Source organism: Bacillus rossius, chromosome 1, assembly GCF_032445375.1.
Source record: "Bacillus rossius redtenbacheri isolate Brsri chromosome 1, Brsri_v3, whole genome shotgun sequence".
Classification (NCBI taxonomy): Eukaryota; Metazoa; Arthropoda; class Insecta; order Phasmatodea; family Bacillidae; genus Bacillus; species Bacillus rossius.
In genome coordinates, this window is record NC_086330.1 from 271133524 (window position 1) to 271151407 (window position 17884).

Sequence of the window (17884 nt, forward strand, 5' to 3'; positions counted from 1 at the left end):
TTAGCTTTTTAACATAAAATTCAACACATTCCTGCGGGGGTTGCCTTTACTAAATGTCACAGTGAAGAGAAGTGGAAGGAATTGGAAGGAACACAGTGACAGTCCATTTGAACTCTCTCTCCTCCCTTTCACGGCATTCCAAAGTGTTATCCTGTCTCATGCAATGCAACCCCCTCTTAGTTTTAGCAGCTTTGGTAAAAATTATTGCATTTTCAAGTAAATACATTATAAGTGTGCTTACCCAATTTAACTCACGCATTGTGGCCCGCAGAATTGCTAAAATTCAAATGACCGTACACTACTATGCAATCTGGATAATTTTATATAAATTAAACATGTTTAAAATAAGCATTTAGCAGTCACTGCAAAAAAATCCTAATGATTCAAGTGCATTTTTATAGTTGTTTTTAATATGATATTTGCCTTCACAGATGCATGCTCCTCTTTTCTGGAGCTTCCTTTCCCTGAAAGTGAGCGATAAGGAATTATGAGGTTCAATTGGATCTCAGGGGCTACCTCACCTCGAGGCAGCAGTGTCACGGGAGGCACAGCTTAGTCACGATAGACGTGCCAAACATCGTTAATATCTATTGCAGTTGCACAAAACGATGTAAAATTTATTTTTTAAAATTACTGTTTGAATATCATTAAAAATATTAAATTATTAATTTCCCTGTACTTGTCTGGATTTGATTAAAACTAATAAACTGATTTTTGCCCAGGCCATTGTTTGTTGTACGCAAATCAGCACGGTGGTGTTTTCTAGCTGCAGGTAGCAACTCCTCCGGACTCTAACAATCCACCTGGGATGCATGAGGACTCTGCAGTCACGACAGTTGTCACCGTGAAGCCACCCAGGAGCAGTGGGGGCAACACGTCCAACACGGGCACACTGAGGCAGGAAGAACTGTCCAAGATGTTCCCCACCCCGCCCTCGATGGAGCACAATCCAGGGGCGTCGCCGTGCGGCCACATGTCGGACGGTCCTTCCGGTGAGCCGAGCGACTTGGCGGGCACCGTCCGTGTCAGGCAAGACATCTACCCGAGCCTCGGGAGTCCTCAAGAGGAAAACATAGAGGACTGGTCGTACGTTTTCCGCCCGCCCATGATTTGTCGGATGGTGGGCTCGTCCAAGTACGCCCCGCTCACTAACCTGTCCAAGGATATGCCCCCCGTCGTGTTACCTCCGAACTGCGTCTATAAGCCCTCGTGGCAGTACCCGCCAGCCGCTCCCCACGTGGAGAAGTCCAGCCCCGCGGTGGGGCAGGTGGGCAGCGGCTTGCCCGGGACGAACTCTAGGCCCAACTCTGTGGCTAGCAACCAGGTCTCCATGCCACATCCCCCACACCCACACCACCCTATCCTGCCACACCCGCGAGCCGGCCTGTCGCCTATCTCTCCAGCATCTCACTTTCCCACCAGCCCCATGGCGCTACCCCACCACCTACAGCAGTTCCGGGGCGGGGGGCCAGGCTCCGTGGGCGGTGCACGCACCCCCTGCCCCCCTCCCCCCACGTACGAGCTTGCTAGCCCCGCCACCTCCAACGCCTCTTCCTACCACAAGAACCTCAACTCTGTGGAGCCGGAGCCGGCGCCCACCACAGCCCGTGCGCCCGAGGCCAGCTCCCTTGTGGTCAACATTCTGTTGGCTGACACTGCCCTCAACATTTTTCGGGACCACAACTTCGATAGCTGTAACATGTGCGTGTGCAACGCGGGTCCCAAGGTAATCGGCAACATCCAGGGTGCGGACGCTGCCATGTACCTGCCCGTGCCCCAGCCGCAGCCGACGATCCCCGTGCCCTTCCCACCCGCATCCCCCTTCCCCGGCATGGGCATGGGTGGGCCCTTGCCACCGCCCTACGGCATGATGGGCTCCTCACCCGCCCATCACCGAGGTCCCGCAGCAGAGGAAGAGATCAACTGCACGTGCGGGTTCAGTGCCGTCGTAAACCGGAGACATTCGCACCGCACAGGCCTGTTCTACGAGGACGAGGTGGAGATAACGGGACTGGCAGAGGACCCCAGCAGCCGTCGCAAGGGCTCCCTGGCGTCGTACCTGCTGCCGGGTGCGATGAAGGGGCAGGAGGGTGTCGGAGAGGTGGTGGACGCGTTACCCCAGGGTGTGATGGACCTTCTGCGAGAGCAGTGCGTGATAGCGCAGAGTCCGACGAACTCATTGTACCGTGCGGCTAGGTGTTTCCGGGCGGGCTTTGGGCCGAGCGGCATCCCCTACAGCACCACCATCAACATGCTGGATTATTCGGACGGCAACGAGGTAACGTTCCTGGCGCTGGAGCAGGGGCGACAGGCGCTGCTGGAGAGCACCATGGTGGCCATGTGCAAGGTGGAGGAGATGCATCAGCGCCAGCAGATGATGCAGCAGCACGGAGGCAAGGGCCAGGACCGGCCTTGCGTGCACATGTGGCCGTACCTGCGTGCCAAGGGCCCACGATGTAGCCAGGACGTGGTGCGCGTCATGAAGGGCCTGCAACCCCTACTGCAGGACGCCGTCCAGAAGAAGTGCACGACGCGCCTGTGGGAAGCTCCGTACACCGTGTCGGGGCCACTTACCTGGCGCCAGTTCCACCGCCTCGCCGGCCGAGGTGAGTCCTGATGCTATCTTGTTTACTGATGTATGGCCTTCATCATGAATAACACAAATTTGCTTAACCAAATGTGATCCAAAACAAGAATTTTGGTAGGCGCTTTGTGTAGAAGTTACGTTGATCTTGTGTTATTCTAAAATTAACTCCTCCATACCATCACCTTCTTTCACTTCCACACCCTCTTATTCAGACTATGTGCAAAAGCAGCACAAGTATACCAATCCCTCACTTAGCATGTCTTCAAATTGTACAAACTCATTTAACGCTATGTTAATTTTACTGCCCCAGTCTTAAATAGCATGTCTGTAAATTTCAGTTAGCACAAAATCGTCACAGGCCAAAAAATAGGTCAGGCATGACGCCACAAAGTCTGTTTCAACTCTGTAAATAACAGATGTACCATGGCATAGAGTTAGCTATACGAGGGGGGAAGAGATGCCCGCTCAGGTCGGACTATGCTGTCAGCTGTTGTACAAACATCAGCTATGGCAAGTTCAGTTGCGGCTACAGAGTGTAAACGACCAAATGTTTTTACGTCCACACATATGCCGCTGTGCTGTACTGTTGTCGCCTGTGATGAACTTCAGTCTATCCAGTGGTAGGGAACTCGCACGCACGAACACAAAGCAAAAGCAACGTCTTTCTATTCGTCTGCCGGTAACTGTATGTGCGCAAGCACCTGCAGTTGGAATCATATTGGAATCATAGCTTCCAAGTGAGAGCATAATGCATCGTGTTCATAAAACTACAAGTATTATGGCTCACAAAATGTCATGAAGGCCACACTTTTGTTGGTCGCACTTTTGTTTTAAGCAAGTCAACTTTGCGCTCAATCATACAAAATAAAGGACTCAATCAAACTTTTATATAAGTCTGATACTGTTGCTTGTACTAGCAGGAATAGATTTTACATTAGATACCGGAACAGAAAAACAGATGATTCACATGGAAAAGGCTTATAAATAAATGGTGCAGTGAAAAAAATAATTACAGGCCTGACAGGATTGGTGTGAACTAAGCAATGATGCGCGAACAAGCACTTTAATTTTTAAAAAATTTAAATGTAAATATTAGTGATGGTTCGAATCCCATTTTTCTCGAATCCGAATCTCGAATCCGAATCCCAAACAGTACCTCGAATTCACCCCTCGAATCCGAATCCAGTTCTCAAGGGTTAATTATAAAATAATTTATAAGTTAAGAGAAAAAATTAAACATTATGCAGAATTATTTAACCCTTTAAATTTTTATTTATAAAAACAAGGATTTTGACACGGTCTGGATCAAGACGATTCCGTTTTTGGTCACATATATTTCCTGCAGTGCTGAACAAACGTTCAGAGAACACTGTCGCAGGTGGTGAACACAAATATTTTTTGGACAGTTTATGTAGCCTGGGTGAACACGCAGACTGAGTTTTCCAGTATTCGAGAATGTTTATTTCTGGGTTAACTGTAGGATCACGTAATAATCTGGTCACTTCATCAATTGCTGTAGAATCCGACTTGGTGGATTTAAGGCATTCAGGCACTATCTGTACAGTGATTCATGTATCCACGGAAATCGGAAAACGAAATTCAACATCCGACGGAACAATATTTTGTAGTTACCAACTTGACATTTGTTTAAAGTCCCAAATGTAGGTAAACGCTTTCCTGAAATATTTAATGGAAACTGGAAGGCGCCATCTTGTTTTCAATGGTTTTAGGCCATAAGAAATATTGTTGTGCATCTTTTAAAATTAAGCCTCACTAAAGCATAGTGATTAATATGCCCGAAGTTAAAAGTGACGGGGTGTTTTTTCTAGTTTACCCATTAAAATTTTTTATATTAATATTAGTTATTTTTTATGTTGCTCATAATTTTTGGTTAACAAATTCATTGGTTGGCCATCATGGAATTCTCAGATAATACATATTTTAACGTTGGTAGTCTACACAAACCAAACTTGGTCCTAAAAAAATTCATAATTAGAATGTGTATCAGAATATTTAAAATTGTATTGCGATTAAAATACATGTGTACAAATACAAATACAAATGCATCCATGTTCATGAATATAAAGTAAGTTTCCCAAATCAGTACATGCTTCATAATTTTTTTTTATATAATAACGAATTAAAAGTACAATACAGTAGAAGCTCGTTAATCCGTGATGCGCTAATTCGGGAATCGGATAAACCGGGACGATTTAAAAGAGAAGAAAAAAAGAGAAGAAAAAAAAGAGAAGTAAAAATTTTCAGCGCTTAAAATTAACGTCACACGGGCTGCCGGCAAACACTACAAGCCATCACGTGGGCCGCCAAACTCTGTAAAGCTGTTTGTACCGACCCTTTGTGTCGCCCCCCTTTCAGCTGTCACATTTGTCACTCTTTAAACTTGAGGGGGATGTCCTGACTTCTGCTTCCCGTCTCCCTTTGTTTGTTTCCACCCGCCAACGCACGCACGGCAGGCACCTGGCGAGTGACGTGTCTGGCTGGCATTCGGTTGCACGAGGGGAAGGGGGGAGGGTGAAAGGTCAGCACGATCTTATCTTTCTCTCTTCGGCTGTTGTAAATGACCGTGAACTAATGGCTAGGCAGTGCTGTATTTCTTTAAGCCGAGACACTAATTCGAAGACGGCCGGCCCTTACCGTGAACGGCCTTAACCCAGCTGCACGCCGGTGTCTGAGAAGCTTGACAAGACCTTCCGGGCTTTTAATCGCTAGTCCGTGAAATTCGGTAATCCGTGATTATCTCGGTCCTGACCATCACGTATTAACGAGGTGCTACTGTACCTCAATAGGATGTGTTCCAAGGAAAACGTAAACAGTTTTTAAAGTACTACATTTACATCAATATTTTTCCTCGAATCCCGAATCTTTTCCCTCGAATTTCGAATCTTTCGAATACTAGAGATTCGGTGGGATTCGAGGATTCGAGGATTCGACCGGCCCATCCCTAGTAAATATCCAGACAGTAATATCAGTTTCATTGTCAGTAAAGGATGGTTTGAAAAGTTGGTGGAAAGATACGCAACATTAGTTGAAGGTCGTCTGGGTAGGCAAGTCAACCAGCCGACTGACGATAAAGTACTTACATAAACACATATCTCCTACTACGCGGTGTCGTATTTGTCATACAAAGTATTCAATGGTAGGCTTATAAAAATAAATGGTGTGACATATTTATCGTTGAGTGTTATTCTATGCAATTATATTATGTAAAGATAAAGAATATTTTCCAATACATTTTGTAACACATTAAAAAAATTAGTCTTGCTATTTGTGGAGACTTGCTAAGTGAGTAATTGGTGTACTTAAGTGTGTGCATATCCAATGTATATATGTAAGTACTGTTTAATGTTTAAATGATTATTCAGGTTGGTATTGTATAGGAGTAATGTTAATTCTTTTTTAGAGTCTAGTATTTGGCGTAAACTTCATCATGTTTGTTTTGCTCGTGTTTTATTGTATACATAAATGTGATTAGGATTACTAATGGGTGTGCCTGGAAGTTGGTAATTCTGATACACATACATGTATTTGACCTTTCAATGGAAATTGAATTTCTGAAAATCTAATTGGCAATATTTCATTATGAAATAATCTCTGTTTAAATTCTGCCAAACTCAAATAATTTTACCAATTCTGCAGTTACACATACAGTTACGTGCTTTTGATTGCATAATTTTCGCACATTTTATGCAAAATCAGATTTGAAATGTAGGGGTGGGAGACAAGCATTTTTGTTGAGAATAGAGTATACAATAGCATGCCAAACATTTAATTTAGACATTCAACAAAAACATATTTGGTATCAACTTAATTCATAATAAAAACAGTGTCACGGACGTGAAGCGAAATTAATGTAACGTACCCATAACTGTGGTCGTTTTAGTACACTCTAACCACGTAAAAGGGCGGGCCATCAAATGTTATTTGGCATGAGTCCAAGTGTGTGCATTGCATGCAATCTGTGAGCCTTCGTTATTAGACTAAGAGTATGCACTCTAGACAGGCAGCAACGTAACCAAACATATATGATTCCAACTACCGCTGGACTACATTTTCATATTCATTCATGCTACACAGGGGCAACAGAACAGATAAAGGATATAACATTTAAATTAGTGTTTAAAAGTGAATTTACACATTTGACTTATTTCTGTTAATTAAATTAGTAAATTATAATATTCTAATGAACAATGGATTTCAACTTAAATAAAAACATTGTTTGATACTAGAAACAAAGATTTTGGGCAATGTATTTACATGGAAAAAAAATTACATAGGTCTTATGGAGAAAATGGCGAGACAAAAACATTTAACTGTATTAAATGGGAAATCATATTCTGGAACATCTTAAATCAGTTTTACTGTAATTACTGTATTTGCTTTTTATAACTACAGTAAAATTCCGTTACAACGTACTTCAGAATAACGTATCTTTCAGTTCAACGTATGATTTTAAATTCCCGCTCAAAACACCAATGTAAACAATGTAAAAATATTTCACATTAACATTAAAAACGTATCCTACCTTTCAATACAACGACATTCTTTTCCAGTTATCAGGAAAATTTTACATAATAGTTACTGAGTTTGCGCAGGGGTTCTTTAATATAAATGTACATTATGATTAATTTTTATCACTTTCAAGAATCGTTAACAAGTATAAAACGTAAACAAACATTGTATCAACGATTCATAGAATCATAGTACAGTATAATGCGCCATTCGTCCTCCTCCATGGATGACACACTTAGTGCACGAGACGATCTAAACAATTGATTGCTCTCTCGCTCCTCTTCAAGACAATTGTTTTTAACTGCACAATCTTTTGGTTATTTATAGAGCACGTTTTAAAAGTTTCAATTTCCGCAGATAAAACGTTAAATAAAAATTATATTTTACTTATATACAAAATAGAAATTCCAATAATGTTAATTTATGCAGGTTAATTTTTAAACTATATGGTGTCAAAACATGGCCGACACGCTTTAATTGTTTTGCCATGAAGGCCGGAATGTTGCCTGGCACAGCCATGCTCGCGACGCGCGCTACCAGTGCGGAGCTTTGGTTATCAATGGATGAGAGGTTTGTTTACGTTTTACGTGGAACGAGGCAAACAATATTGTTGATTGAATATTTTAATCAGGATGGATAGCCAAAAAGAAACGGAAGCAGTTTACTTTGAAGGAAAATGTGGAAATTTTAAAAGAAGTCGACAAAGGCAGGAAAAATGCAGATGTGGCACGGTCGTTTGGTTATGTGCCCACTACACTGTCAACAATAATAAAAGATCGCGAAAAAATTATTAAACTGTATGAAAAGTCATCTTTATCTGCTGGTCGCAAGAGACTTCGCCTAGGAGATGATGAGGGAATTATATTACAATAAATGTACATTTCTGCAAAATAGTTTAACCCATTTGTCATTTTGTGTTCAACAGATATAAATTTTGTATATGTAGGCCTAGAATTTAGGCTACTGTATTAAGTTCAGTAATTTTTTTTAAATTCTTGTTGTTTTACAAATATTTGCTTCCAAGCTAATGTAACATTTGATCCCCTACTACTTTATTTTTAAAAATTCAAAAATAATACATTTTAAAGGTAACTTTCAGAATAAAGTACTTTCATTACTAAGTATAAAAGTTGAGGCTTTATTGATATACTTTATAACGAGATTCTACTGTATCACACCATTTGACTGCAAATAGAAAACTGTAAAATGACATTGCGAAAATAATGCGATGAAATAATACATATACAAAATACTATTCTTATGATCTAACTTTCCTGTCAAATAAAAATGCTGGACAAACTTCTTTAATCCTATCCTCAAACTCGGGTCAGTAAAATTAAAACAACGCCATCTTGCATCAAGACCCCAACACTTATTGAACTTTTGTTACATTTGTTCGTTGAAAAACAGAAACATTTTATTTTTTTATCTTAGGAATAAATATGAAATAAAGTGTCTTGATGCTAATGAATTAAATCAAGGAATTTGCACAATCACTGAAATGTAGTCTCACTTCTTTTTAAACTGGTGACCACATAATTCAGCTGTTTCTTCTTGCTGATATATATAATTCTCAACTAGTCTGTAATCTCTTGCATGAAATATAATTAACAGACAAACTGAAATTTCTTCTTAGCTGGATGATGTCTGAAAATGTTCTCTTCCATAAAATTTTCAAAATTTTTATATACATGAAGATTGTGGTTTTTGTAAAAATAAAAAATAAATCTCTTTAATACAAACAAAATTTCATAACAACAATCGTAATAGCAGTACTGCTTATAGAATTAAAGAAAAAAATAAGTGTTCATAAATATTTTAATTTATGAATTAAATAATGATAAAATTATAAACTCGAGGTAGCCTTACTGTATCTAACATAAAATTAAGGAAGAAAATATTTTTAAGTGCATACAAGTATACTAACATAAGAAATAAATACAGTAAATACCTGTTAAGAAAATTCTTAAAAAGATACTTTTACTTATTAACAAGGAAATTTTATCAAAAGGGTACAAATTTATATGTATTTATATGTCAGGTGCTAAAAATTTTAAATTTATATTTTAGAAAATTTCATGAGATAAATTTACATTATGTTTAGGTTGCATTCTATTTAAATTACAAATTTTAAAAACTTGTGTTTCAAATTAGCAATAATGGTACACACCTTAAATCACTTCTCATATTCTTCTCTATGTTCTTTTGTTATATTTTATCTAAATATTCTATAATTTTTTTATATTCCTATTTGTTAATGGAAAAATAAATACGCACATACAGAAATTTATTTTCCTAGAAAATATTAAATATATGTGATTCAAGACATAAATACTAATGCTGTAAGAAATAAAAACTAATGCTGTATGTATTATGATTGATCAAGTATATTTACAATATTTTGCTTTTTTCCTCTTCTTTTTTTTCTACTCTGGTTTTTCTTATCAAGCAACCGCAGACGACCTACGTTTCCATGAGCAATTTTCAAGAATAAAAACCTCTCCCTTTATTCCAGAGTTAACAACAGTATTTTGATTTTGGTAAAAGCTACCATTTGTTAATAAATAGTTTGTTTTATTAATGTTTTGAGTCAAATTTAATTGGGGGGTGGGGAACCTTTAAGCAAGCTCTTGTGTTTTTAAGCTTATACCAGAAAATGTTATGTAACTATAAATGTGCTTATTTTCAGTGGAAATAAGATTTTATGGTTTTATTTTGAGGCCAATTTTGTTTTTTTAAAGGGAAGATTTCGGTGTTATTGATTTTTTTTGTGAACTGTTTATTAATTTTCAACAAATACGACACTTAAATTTTAAATGATTCTAACTTCAAAACAGTGTAATTTTGACTGATCTGTGATGCACTTTTGCAATATGATAATTTGTAACAAGAATGTCTATTATGGGGAACAATAAAAATAAATCAGCAAGTGCATATGTGTTTCAAAAATACACCAACGTTGTAATATAAAACGTAGGTATTAATAACAGTTGTGGAATCAAAAAAATCTATATTTTTTTTAAAATCTATTTTTTACATACGTTTTGGTACGAACTCTATGCTAAACAATTTACATTCATTGAATTTAACATATTAAAATATGAAATTTTTGTAATCTGAATTAAGTTTTGATTAAATATGTTGATCAATTTAATGATTTTTGGTTGCATTTCGGTGCTTTATGGTATATTAATGTCCATTTCGGTGTTACTTTGGCTTTATCGCAATTCACAGTATAATCTTGTCCCTAATTATCAATCAGGTAATATAATTAAATTTCATAATATGTGTACTTGGTCCACTGTTAAAAACTTCATGGGGGAAAAAAAGGACATTCATTGAATTTTGGATGTTGAAAGAATGAAAATTCATACGATTTGAGAACTGTGCTTGTTATTGTGTGTTTTTTTTTTTTGTGAGGTTTGTGTTTATTGTTTTTTATTTTTTTTTATCAAGACTTCAGAGTAATCACTATTTAGTTGCCCACAAGCGATTAAAAGGGCATGTAAAATCTCTTCAAGTAGTTCCACAAAATTCTCACAGAGCGCTGTGTCGTAATTGTTAATCACGGAGGATATCTCTTTCCACTGGGTCTGATACAACCATATATTTAAAATGTGCGACAATTATGCAATCAAAAACACGTAACTGTATGTGTAACCGCAGAATTGGTAAAATTATTTGAGTTTGCCAGAATTTAAACAGAGATTATATCATGATGAAATATTGCCAATTATATTTTCAGAAATTAAATTTCCATTGAAAGGTCAAATACATGTATGTGTATCAGAACTACCAACTTCCAGGCACTTCCATTAGTAATCACATTTATGTACACAATAAAACACGAGCAAAACAAACGTGATGAAGTTTACGCCAAATACTAGACTCTACAAAATAATTAACACTCACTCCTATACAATACCAACCTGAACAATCCATTAAATAATTTAAAAAATTTTCAGGTTTGCAAACAACTTCAATATTTTATTGTGAGCTTCATTTTTTTCTCTGAGTTTTGCCTTCCATACTTTACCTATTTTCATTTGGCCATTACTTTCTGCAGACAAGGCTGCAGTTTTATTATTTATTTTTAAAAATTAAATATTTTTTGACACGTGTTGGATTAACTCTGTAGGATTTAAATAATGAGTAAATTAACCTGTTGTGGTGTCTATCCTCAATAAGCTAACTTGACGTGTTCAGAATCACGATTTTAGGCTGTATATTGAATAATTGTGGAACTAAGTAAGGGCCTTAAATAGGGAGTTAGTATTCAGCCCAAATACATGATAACTAATTCACAAATCGTAGCAACGAAAATGTATGTTTACATACTTATGTAAAAAAAAATATGCATATTGGTTTATAATGTACAGCAAATGCACTAAAGCCACCTACCTTTTGAAAATTAAAAAAGATCGTAGGCAGGTGTATTCATGTTTTGAAACTTACTACAATTCTTACAAGGCTATGATATTACCAACCGTAAACACTTTAGGGAAGCGTTCGATTCATAGGTCCTTGTACACATAGCAACAGTGAATAAATTATAAATGATGTTGCCAAGAACGAAAATTGCTGCTATCTGGAGGTGAAATATTTTAGTGTGCCAAAAGTATAACATTTATTTTCCCTAACCTTCGCCTGCCAGGTTGAATGTTCAGTTTTTTATTTCTAAATTTATATTTTTATGTAGTAATGTAAAAATGACACAGAAAAGCAATTTTGTTATATAATCTTATTATATAGTTTTGAAATCGCTAGAAAATTAACTTTTAGTGATTTACCACAATTAAATAAGTTGGGCAAAAATTTAATAGGATATTTGCCTGACATTTTACTTTCTACCAAACCCTAATGCAGTGCTGAAATAGTTGTTCTAGATATAAGATGATGGCATGTAGCAGAGGGTTTCATGTCTCGGTTGGCACAGGCACGGAAGACAGGTGCGAGCCGCAGCCCATCCCCTCACTGATGGTTGGCCACGACAAGGACTGGTTGTGCCTGTCGCCATACGCCATCCACTACTGGGAGAAGCTGCTGCTGGAGCCGTACTCATACTCCAGGGACGTGGCGTACATCGTGGTGGCACCGGACAGCGACTACGTGCTCCAGAAGGTCCGCACCTTCTTCCGGGAGCTCAGCGCTGTTTACGAGGTGCGTGTTACGGCTTCAACCTGGCCTAGCAACTTCTCTGGGAGTTTTCTTAATAATGAGACTCCTGAAAATTTAAGTTACAGCATAGATTTATTGGAACAGAAAGTCTTCGTCCCATTCCTCTGTGGTTATAAGTATATCAGCACTTAACCACGTGCATTGACTTCAGTGCTATTGACTGTAGTTCGATAAAATAATTGATAATAACCTTTTGCAATAGTGAAGTGTTAGATTTGATAGTAATTTAGTGCTCATGGAAAAATTTACTCCAAGCCTGGAAAAAGTCAGGTAATTTTTATCACAGGTTTGCTAACCACCCTGAAATTACAAATTTTGTAATACTGGCAATATCGTTCATGAAAGTGTCATTTCTCAAATAGTTCTTAGGAAAACAGGGAAAAACTGAAATAGTCTGAGAATTTGGAACATCTGGAAAAATTCAGGCAGTATTCGTGTAAATATTTTTGAGATCAGGGAATCTAACTGAAATGTTTAGACAAATGATAATCATATATTGTTAACCTGTTAACTGTGCTGTGCATATTGTATTTTGGGTTCAGTCTTTGTTGTGATGGTGCGTCTGAGGGTGATGTTAGAAACATTTTTTGCATAGTTTGAGTTTCCAGAATTTTGGTTGGTGTGTAAACAGATATGCCACAACATTGAATAATGTGTGTCTGAATATGGCAGTTAAGATGTGAAAAAATTTAGGGTAGTGTCATAGTATAAATTATAAGTGTTTTGTGTTTTTCTTAAATTAATCGTTGGTACGGGATCGCAGATTTAAGTATCGTTTTGGTTCAGCGGGAAGCTGCATGTTGTCCGCGTGCAGAGCACTGCTCGCCCAGTCCATCTTCATTGGCCGAGACCAGATGTGCACGCAGCCACGTGCGCGGACCGCCATGTACCTAAATTGATCCGTGCATCGGGTCCTGAACTGTTTTATAAGAGCGGCAGAAGTAATAAAGGAATCCTGTGTGTTAATCAGTGTGGCGTGCCCAACAAGCTTAGTTAATAAGTGGGCTAATATCTCACCCCACACGGGCCACGTAACGCCCTGACCGAGAGTCTCAGCCGGGTCTGCGTGGTGACGCCCACTATAAACAGTCTCGTGTGAGCAGCTATGCCCTCACTAAATATAAATGAGGTCAACTGGGTCCTTATTTGGTTATTAAAAAAAAATTTTTTTTAACACAGCAAAAAGGAGTACACACTTCACATTAGCTTAAAACTGTATTTTTTTAAGTATTTTAAAACTAAACTCAAACGTTGGATTTGGTAGGCCAGTCACTACTGGCATGTAAATCCTGACTGTGAAAATATATTCTAATAATCTGGTTCAGCATTTTGGGCATTCATATCTTGCTATTTAAATGTAATTTTTTTCTCTATAATCTACAGTTGTAATGTAATTTGTTTTATAATGCAGTATGTTTTGCTTGCATGGTTTTGTTTATTGTAATTGGCCTTTAACATACAAACAGATATAAATCGTGTAACATTCTTATCGTCATTCTAACGGGCGAAAAATATTACCAACAATGAGTGATGGGTCAATTCCTGTTTTTTCCCGGTTCTCGGTTCGGTACCGGTTCTTAAAAATTGGTTCTCGGTTCTGACTTAAAAAATAAAATAAATATTATTCACACATTATTTATGAGGTGTTTTAAGTAATAAACTATTTATTGTTTTGGCTACAAAAAAAGCACTGTTTCACGCTACAGTAAACACACCAACCTATTAACCATGTAATATGTATTAATAAAAAAATAAATTTGAAATAATAGAGAACACTTCATAAAACTAAAATTTACTATATCAATCTAGTAATTACCTCAAGAAATCTACATACACCCTCCTTTAAAACATAGGAGTAAAAAGAAAATTTTTCAATAATGGAAACAAATACAATGATGGTGAACTTTCAAAGAATTAAACTTGTAAATTGTCCATCAAACTTATTGCCTACTTTGAATTCAGTTTGTTTGCACAGTCAACTGTAAATTACTGCCACACTTCTGATGCCATTTCTTACACAATTTGCTCTATTTGGCCAGAATAATTATACTTTAGAAGTGTCAACAAGCATTTAGTTTGACCAGCCAATAGTTAAATACATATACACATCCATACACAACTTTAAAAAAAAAAAAAAAAAAAACTCTTTCAAAGCAATCCCGTTTACCTAAAAGAGAAAGTTACTAGCCATTACGCTAGATGGCTGCAGATGCAGCGAACTTACAGTCCACAGCACTGCACAAATAGCATAAAATGTTAGAATACCGAAAATTATTACGGAAATATTTGAAAACTATCATCAATTCTATTAAACAAATATACTTTTGCACTTTTAATTGTTCTTTGTACACCAGTCACTCATACTTACGAGTCAACGACTCAATTAGCTGCTTATTTTAAAAACCATTGAAACAAACATGGCGTCTTTCTGTTTTCACATCTCTGCTGCGGCTCGTTACACAGTTGCACACATCTATGAACTACATCGATGGCACCTTCAACTGTTATATTTTGATTGTAAAACGTACTTTGTTTACAGATTACAGATGTGACGAGCACATTAAATATGTTCACGTGTAATTTATTTTATAGTTAGAGATGAATATTATTCCTAAGAAGTCCAAAAAAATAATTCATATGTGAATTGAACGTGAGTTGAGCCATTTCATGCTGCAGTTAAGTTGTAGTGAAGAACTATTTTCGTAAAGGGTTTTGCTATACTGCCGGTACCGGTACCAGTACCGGCACCGACATTTTAGCTGCGGTTCTCGGTGCCGGTTAAAATGCTGAGAACCGTAGGAACCGAGAACCGGTACTGACCCGTCCCTACCAACAATATATTAAAGGTATTGAAGATACCATTTATTTCAAATGCGTTTTGTTTTTTCATTGCTTCAAGTTTATTTTTTTGTTAAAGTAGAGATCATGTGGGAAAATGTATGTAGCACCAAGTCATTACTATGCTTTAACAAAGACAAAAATTAGCTGAATGGATTTATGACCAAAAAATTGTGGAAGTAAAATGGGTCCAAATTCATGTAACTATACTATATGATAATCATATTTTGTACATTATTACATCGCAAGACGTTGGTAACATTGAAAGAATGTGTTTTTTACCTTCTCATATTCTCATATAATAAACGTATCGTTATGCAAGATAACAACGTACAAAAAATACTCGAAACCATAACCAAAGATTTCAAAATCGGGGAACCGCACAGGCTTAATTGAAAAGTATATTTTTTAGTTGACTGATGTGCGGTGTGACAGGTTTGCCGCCTGGGCCGGCACAGCCCCATCACGAAGGTGCTCCGCGAGGGGATCCTCCGCGTGGGCAAGTCGGCGGCCGGCAAGCTGGCCAAGGAGCCGGTGGACGAGTGGTTCGGCGCGCTGGGGGACGGGCCGGCCGCCGCCACGCTGAGGCTGTACGCACGGGTGTGCTGCCACCACCTCGCCCCGCACCTCTCCCAGATACCCATGGACCGGTCGCTGCTGGATCCCCTGGACGGCTCCCAGGGCTCCGCTTCCCAGAGGTCGCTGCCCTCGCCCATGCCTCCGCCCTCGACACCCGAGGGCCAGCCGCCCGACAAGGCGCCCTCCACGCCCAAGTCCGACCATGGTGAGTGTTCCCGGCCAAAACACTTGTCATTTTCATTCGAATACTATTAGCGTTATTAAATAACATACAGGTTTATTGAATGTGTTAGGCAGATTTACTAATATATAGGTATATTAATTCGTACCATGTTTTAGTGCATAATCATCACACATTTTAAACTAAAATTAAGTTTGAAAAGTGGATGACTTTTAAGCAAAAGCAGGCATTTTTGTTTGAAGTGAAGAAGGAGCGTTAAAGGAGAAAATAATGTTTGTTGATGTAAAGTTATTAATTAAAACAAAACCTATTCATGGAAAGTACGTTTATTAAAAAGTAGATTATACATAAGCACGCCAAACAATTGAAATTAATAAGTCATGCAACAAAAGATATTTCGTTCAATTTAAATATAAAAATGAAAACCGTGACACGTACGTAAACCGGAAAGCATAACTATTGTCGTAGTACACACTTAACCACGAAAGAGTGCTGGCTATCAATTGTAGTTTACTCGGCACTACACAGAGTGCACATGTTGCGTGCAATCAGTGAGCTATCAATATTGAAATTTGACTATGTGCACGTACTCTGTACATACATCAATATAACCAAACATGATTTGGCTGCATTTTTATAAGCGGCACACAGCACTGGCGAAGACGAACAGACCAAGGTTATAATGTTTGAAAACATCTTTAACACATTAACAGCCAAGCGTCGCAAATGCGACGCACGGAAATGTGTTTACTTGTACCGTGCGTCGCGTTTGCGAAGATCGTGCACGACTGCATTCGTCGACTCATCACTTGCCCAAGGATCGAGTTATCTAAGTTGCTATGCGGTACGGCGATAGCTGATGTTTCGACCTATCGATTCCAGCATTCCGCGTTTCAATTGCTGGCTAACAACGGAAACAAAGGCGTATCGAAAGTGAGTTATTTTTTCTCAGTTGAGTAAGATGACGTCGGCGGACAAGCGGAGGTTTCGCGGTTGCGTAAAATTGCAAGGAACAAATATTTTTGATAGTTCGTGCGAGGAAAATGACACGGATATTACTAGTAATATTTCAGGCGTTCATTACGTTAGCAAGTCTGAAAGTTCATCGGAATCGTCAAAATGTGAAAGTGATGTTCCCGGTACATCAAGTGCCGCGCAAGTCACGAAAAAAGTAAACAAGTTAAAAAAAAGTACTTCAAAAATCAGCTCCACGTCAGATAATTGGACTAAAACAGATAAAATTCCTGTAAACATCCCATTCACAAGCGTGAGTGGTGTAAAAATTAGTGGTGCACCGATGCGGATACCGATGAATCGTAATCGGCGATTATGGGTACTTACCGATTAATCGTAATCGCCGATTATCTTAACGATTACTTTGCCGATTATTTACGTCCCGGCGTAATTAAGTAGGTTTTTACCGTGTAATATTTTGTTACACATTTTAGGATGAAATACGGTAATATTTGTATATATTAAAAAATTCATCTAACTCCGTCATATAAATAAAGATATTTCGTTAAGTTTATAAATCTCATTGCCTCGAACAATAAAAAAGACATTTTTCCTACACGTTTATTTACGTTTCGTCTTTTGTTTAGTGGCCTTGTACATTACCTATAGCCAGAGACGTAAAATAGATGGCACGCAATCAAAATACCACAAACAGTTGCAGTGGATTCTATGACAATCGATCTTTTCGAGTCGTAGTAGCGGTTTAAAATCGTGCTCCCGATACCTTCTAGTTTTTATCACTGCGTTTTACAAACTCGTTATGGGCGTCTTTGGTAACATTATCCGTTTGTTATTTGTATGACGTGAAAAGTGAAAAAGTATTTATAATTTTATATATTCAGTCAACATAAATAAAATCACATGTGCTAGAATTGGTTTTTAGTCATTTTTATATAATTATAGTGAGATGGCGAGTAGGGAGAAAAAAAGTGAAGTGTGGAAGCATTTTTCTATAAACTCAAGTGAACAAAATAAAG

The 17884-nt window shown here is 38.1% G+C and overlaps 1 protein-coding gene across 4 annotated transcripts in view; it reads left to right on the plus strand.

Moving 5' to 3' along the window:
• LOC134527596 (mediator of RNA polymerase II transcription subunit 13) overlaps positions 1–17884 on the plus strand; it is a 265928-nt gene that overhangs the window by 194771 nt on the left and 53273 nt on the right. For 3 of the 4 annotated variants that reach the window (XM_063360415.1, XM_063360417.1, XM_063360418.1), the window contains 3 exons: positions 767–2606; positions 12054–12277; positions 15569–15917. In XM_063360415.1, the coding sequence (XP_063216485.1) occupies positions 767–2606; positions 12054–12277; positions 15569–15917 (2413 nt within the window). The remainder of the gene's footprint in view (positions 1–766; positions 2607–12053; positions 12278–15568; positions 15918–17884) is intronic. The other variant, XM_063360416.1, reaches the window with a different exon arrangement.